Source organism: Etheostoma spectabile, chromosome 10 (assembly GCF_008692095.1).
Source record: "Etheostoma spectabile isolate EspeVRDwgs_2016 chromosome 10, UIUC_Espe_1.0, whole genome shotgun sequence".
Classification (NCBI taxonomy): Eukaryota; Metazoa; Chordata; class Actinopteri; order Perciformes; family Percidae; genus Etheostoma; species Etheostoma spectabile.
In genome coordinates, this window is record NC_045742.1 from 19,797,695 (window position 1) to 19,803,694 (window position 6,000).

The window sequence follows — 6,000 nt, forward strand, 5'->3', positions numbered from 1 at the left end:
AGTCTAGGACTAGGCTAAATCCTTCTGCAGGAGTCTTGTTTCTCTTAAAAGTGCTTTCTGACAAGGGTTTTAAAAAAAAGCACGTTTTCATGCTGCATTGTTAAGTCGTTTAGTGGACTTTCCTATCAGATAGGTGGCCTGGGTGTGTGTGTGGTGTGTGTGTGGGGTGGGTGTGTGTGTGTGTGTGTGTGTGTGTGTGTGGTCTCTGTGGTGCGTGCGTGCGTGCGTGGTGGCACTGGCAGAGTGCCGCAGGCAGGGTTTAAGCCTAGTTTCACGTCTCCCTAATGAAGAGCTCTGGGAGAGCGGGAACAGAGGGGGGGGTAAAAGGGGGAATGTGGGGGCATATAGAAAAGGGAAAGAAGTTTAAGGGGATGAGGGGCCAGAGGTTTTACACCAAAAGCAAAAACAAAGTATAGGAAAGCTGGTATGTAAGAAGAGTGATGGGTGGGGTGGGGGTGGGGGGTTGTCAGAAGTTATGGTAAAATGTACTGTAACTTTTGACCCCCCTGGTTTAATGCAGGCCAACAACCATAACATTTTAGCAGCTACCACTCAATTAAGTTCCCAAATCCACTGATTGACCAGATGAGACTAGATAACTTGTAGTTGTGGATATTGCTGTTATAAGAATGGCTGATACTCGGTGCTTGGTATAATTTGTTTTGTGTTACTACTGACTTTACTCTGGTTTGTCCATAGTCAGTTGGTTAAGGTCAGACATCAATGTTGTACTACATTTTCCACACAAGTCCGTATGTCTAAAGAGATTGAGGGCACACTCTCAAGTTCATAATGCAACAGACATCCATCTTCCTCCTCACACTCTTTCCCTTGTATGCAGGTGTGGGGAATGCTTTGGAGGGGAGCCGCGGCCGCGCAGGGACCAAACTCTTCCAGGATTTCCAGATGCTCAGCAGAATCTGGACCCATCCCTGGTGCCTTCAGCTGGACTACATCAGTAAAGAAAACAGGGTAGGGCTGAGGAATACGAGACTTAACCACACTAAACACTTATTTAAAAACTTGAGATGCATTAGCTCGCACACTGCGGGAAAACAATAGAAGTCTAGTGCTGACAAGTCAGGCACTGAGGGAGAACAACATGTATATTGCCACTGCGGCATAATGTTTCCCCTACGCATAATTTCTGCTACCCATGATCCAGCTCTGTTAGGTTGACCTATATCGTTGCACAAACTTACGCTAGTGTGCTCTCTTGCAGGGTTTCTTTGACGAGGACAGCATGGATGAGTTCATCGCTTCAGAAACAGAAGAATCCTCCATGAGTATGACCTCTGATGATGAGAGGACAAAAAAGTAAAACAAGATTTCACTTCTATTATTCCTTCACATAGAAATGACCTCATTTACCTGCCTTTCTCTCTTGCATCTGTTACTCTCACTGACCCCGTCTCCTCCACCATTCCTTCTTCCTAATAATAGGAAAAAGAAGCAAGGGAAGGGGAAAAAAAAACGATCTGATGACTCGGACAGTGATGACGTGGAGGTCATCAAGGAGTGGAACACCAGCTCTCGGGGCAGAAATGGAGAGGGTCGAGTAAGACCAGAGCCTGTCGAAGAAGGTAAGTTTCTCATACATATGGGAGCGTTATGGGTAGTCGGTTGAGTAATAGAGGTCCAGGAACATCTGGGGTGTTTTGCCTCTTCTCAGAATAATGACTCTCAAACACATAAACCTTAGGTATCAACTATAGGGGCGTCATGATTTGATTGAACTTCAGTGACTGCAATGGCACTATAAGAGTCCCTAGATAACAAAAGGATGCTTGCAACAACTGTTTCTAAAATAAATTTTTAGTGGAACAATTGAATAAGCCATTTACATTTTCAGTTTAAAATTACAATTGTGATACCCCAACGCAATCATCAATCAGCAAAGTCAGCTTGTAAAGTCTGTTACAAACTATAGTAATACAATTATCCATTTTCCTTTTTTCTATGTTTCAAACTGTCAGCTAGTCGAAATGGCAGTTTTAGACAGAGGAACAATGACTGCTCTTCCGATCTCTATTTTGCAAGGGCATCGTCGTTTCATCTGGGGCTTAGCACTGCCCAAGACGGTTGTGATTAGTTTAAAGAAGTACAAACAAGGCAGAGCGGGGTTTTTTCCCCCTTTTATGCCAGATTGATAAGCGGTGTAGCCAGACCAGACTCCTGCACTGACGCATCCTTGTAGAGATAGGTCTAGCTCTTTGAGACTCAAATATTATAGACATTGTATTACTATCTCTATAATGTCACAGGAAATTGAACTAATAACAATCTTGCTTTTGCAACCAACATCTGCACATACTGCAGCTGTAGCGTAACAGACGGACATGTAATAGTGAAGCTCTGTTGTAAGCGTGATGTCTTTGTTATTGCTTTTTGTTGCAAGACTGTACTGACTGCATGAAGACTAATCTGTGACTTTGTGTATCACAAACAGCTCGGCCCACTAGTTCAGCACCAGGGAGTCCCAACCCTGATTGGCACAGGGACTTTGTCACAGATGCTGATGCTGAGATCCTGGAGCACTCTGGAAAGATGATGCTCCTCTTTGAGATCCTGCGCATGGCAGAAGAAGTAGATGAAAAAGTGTAGGTGTATCTGTTGACTAACTGCATTTAATATATATTTTTGGCTCTCTGTTATGCAGTTAGTTTGAGTTAAAGTGGGTTAATTAAAGTATAACCTGTAGCTGTGGTAAAGTGACACATGTGTCTTCCATCCTCATCCGTCCTCAGGTTGGTGTTCAGTCAGTCTCTTATCTCTCTGGACCTGATTGAGGATTTCCTGGAACTGTCTTGCAGAGCTAAAGATGAAAATAAAGTCTCTCCATACAAAGGTAATTTATTTGTATTTTTTTATTGTAGTCCGACAGAGCCTTTAGTTCACAAAGTCATTTAGTCCAGGCAACATGTCAATGTGTTAACTTAGGATGTACACTTTAAACAATTTCTTTGATCGACAGTCAAACAATACTGTTGCTCCGACTTCATATGTCCATTTACTGCAACCGCTAAAATGCATTTATACTACACAACTTTCCGTTTCGGATTTGATTGACAGAGTGGCTTCAGTGAGCAGAGCAATATGTATATTTTTTTCAGAGGGCGAGGAGATGCGTTTGTTTAAACTTTTGAATTTTGTCACCAAACATACCTGTAACTCAATCTCCTCCAAAGGTAATAGCGCCACCTAGTGTTCTTTTTTTTTTTTTTAGAGTGGTTAGGAGCAAATTATGCAATTCACTCATTTGCATATTGTTGACCTCATTGCACAATTATTTGAATAAGGCTTAGTGGTTGTTGGTTGTAGCGAGGGAGAGATCACTAAATCAAAACTTGGAGGAGCAGCTCATCACTAAAATGAGAATAGCTGGTCCACCTTGAATTTCAGCCATTAGTGAGTCTGTGCGGAAGTTGTTGCTAGCTGCATGGCTAACCCCCTTTACTTAAACCAGCAGGTAGCAAGCAAAATAAGGGAACTTGGCTTGGATCTTATCTTTTGAGGAGTTGAAGCATTTATTCACTGACAGAAACTGTACACAGACTGCACTGTTACTTCCACAACTTTAACACTTTAACTTTAACTGCTAACTTCATAGTACCGACACACACCGTCCTCTCTTCTCTCTCTCTCTCTCTCACTCTACTCCACACTCACTGGGGTCTGCCACTGTTTGCGCAACATGCATAGCTTGCTGGCTGTGATGTGGCCGTTGTGTACGCGCACCATCACGCTGCACATGTGTTGGCTCATCCAGATGCTCTCCACATTGTTTAAATGTCATGTGTTTAGGTGCAGCACAAAACAGCTAGGGTCCTGCGCCTAAGCTGTGTAATGGCAGTAAAAACCCTGCAGTTTTACTCAAATCAGTGGTAGTACCATAGTGCGTTACAGCACTTCTTCCCAGAGATCGTACCCGCTTGCCAAAGTTATATAGTGCGAGAACAGGGGCGCAGAGTGGGATTGACAGGGGCACCATTCTAAATATTACAAGTCAGAGTAGCATAAAAATAATTTTGAAGCTGTATGTATATTTTGTTAGATTTATCATTAATATTCCTAGTGTTAACTTTACTTCACTGAATGATCCTACAGTTGTCTGATCAGCGTCATGTTATGATTTAAAAGGCTGCTTTTGGTTTCACAATGTGCTAAAATCAGAGAGCAATGTTTAACATTATTCAGCTACTGACCTATGGAGCGTAATGAGCCCAGTTGTCTGTCTCAAGGTTTATTTTTGTGGTCTGTAGTCTTTGAACTTTGTGTAAGATATAAAAAATGCTAACATTAACTTTGGAGAAGGCTGAAGTATTTTCATATGGAGATCCAGGTTTCACACTTAGACAGTTAGCATGCAACATGTATTTTTGTACACGCTGTTGTGCTTATTACCCTTAAACACACACAGACACACGCACACCGCCGCTGGTGTAAGGTCATGTTCCTAATTAAACTTCAGCAGCTGTTTTTGCTTTCATTTTGAAAATTATTAGACCTTGACTTTTTATTCCACAAAAAAATGTTTGCTCAAGGGTTTGTAATTTGTAATGAAAAGATCACAGTGCCGTAATTGGAAACATACTGAAATGTTGGTTATGAAGGCTGGTAGGGGGTTTGCCATCTTTAAGCCTAAACACAGCCGTCTATCTGCTGTCTGCTAATACCCAAACATAGTCTTTTTTGAAAAGGAAGAGGCCTATTTGACACGTGTGCTTTTGAAGGTTTTGTGGAACATAGATGTAGAAGTTGTATAGTCATAGCACATTTCTCAACTGTAACATGTCTGAAGGTGAAGGCAAGTGGTTCAGGAACATTGACTACTATCGCCTGGATGGCTCCACCAACGCCACCACCAGGAAGAAGTGGGCTGAAGAGTTTAATGACATCAGTAATCCAAGGTAACATACTTTTATTTTACAACACATAATAAAAACACCACATTACCAAACATTTAAAATATCACTAGTGCTTAAATTGTCTCTCTTTCCCAGAGGTCGTTTATTCCTCATTTCAACGCGAGCTGGCTCTCTTGGCATCAACCTGGTGGCAGCCAACAGGGTCATCATCTTTGATGCCTCATGGAACCCCTCCTATGACGTCCAGAGTATTTTCAGGGTCTACCGCTTTGGTCAGTTGAGGACCGTCTATGTCTACAGGTTCCTGGCCCAGGTGAGGTTATTTAACTGTTTTGGTACTTTATGTAAGTAGAGCGGCAATGATTAATTGCTTTTTGATCGCAGGTTTCTCCATAGAGCTCCCCCTACAGCTTCGGAATAGATATTTGGCATCTCCTACGGTTACTTGTGTCTGACTCCTCGCTCAGTCAGTCTGCCGCTTCCTATTTCTATGTTCCTCCAACAATGCTTTCCTAGCTTTCTGCTTCTTTTTTGCTGGCTCAGCAATGACGATAGTGTAAAAAAACTCCATCGCTACCTTGTTAGCCGTTTTCTGAATGGGCATATGTGTGCAGTACCGTGAAGCAATTTATCACATCGCAAGACCTGAAATCACAATATTATTTGTGATGCTGAGACCAGCGAATTGCCAGCCAAAATTTGCAAGGGTAGTTTTTCCGCTCACAGGCGCGAGGGGGGAGCAAGACAACCACCAATAAAACCATTCCAGTGTCTCCGAAGCTGATCAGTTACGGTAAATTAAGCTAAAAAAAACCTGCATAGGTCCCCTTTAATAGCCAACTATTTTGAACAAGCCTTGCATGAGTAAAGTAAATATCTTAGAGTTGTGGACAAAACGAGGATGTCAACTTGGGCTTTGAAAAACACTCATCCACATTTTTCACCATTTCTGACATTTTATAGAACAAACAACTCATTGAGAAAATAATTGTCAAATGAATCAATAATGAAAATAATTGTTAGTTGCAGCCCTATCTGTGAGTAAAGCTGTAAATATAAACTATTGTGTAGATATACCTATACTTTCTGGGCTGTCTTCACAGTTCATACTGCTATACTTTTTTTTTTTTTT

General features: G+C 41.9%; 1 protein-coding gene across 4 annotated transcripts in view; it reads left to right on the forward strand.

The window, feature by feature from the left end:
• Positions 1-6,000, forward strand: part of atrx (ATRX chromatin remodeler) — a 38,140-nt gene that overhangs the window by 19,068 nt on the left and 13,072 nt on the right. For all 4 annotated transcript variants that reach the window (XM_032528174.1, XM_032528171.1, XM_032528173.1 and 1 more), the window contains 7 exons: positions 842-972; positions 1,223-1,317; positions 1,444-1,583; positions 2,450-2,600; positions 2,748-2,848; positions 4,802-4,910; positions 5,004-5,181. In XM_032528174.1, the coding sequence (XP_032384065.1) occupies positions 842-972; positions 1,223-1,317; positions 1,444-1,583; positions 2,450-2,600; positions 2,748-2,848; positions 4,802-4,910; positions 5,004-5,181 (905 nt within the window). The remainder of the gene's footprint in view (positions 1-841; positions 973-1,222; positions 1,318-1,443; positions 1,584-2,449; positions 2,601-2,747; positions 2,849-4,801; positions 4,911-5,003; positions 5,182-6,000) is intronic.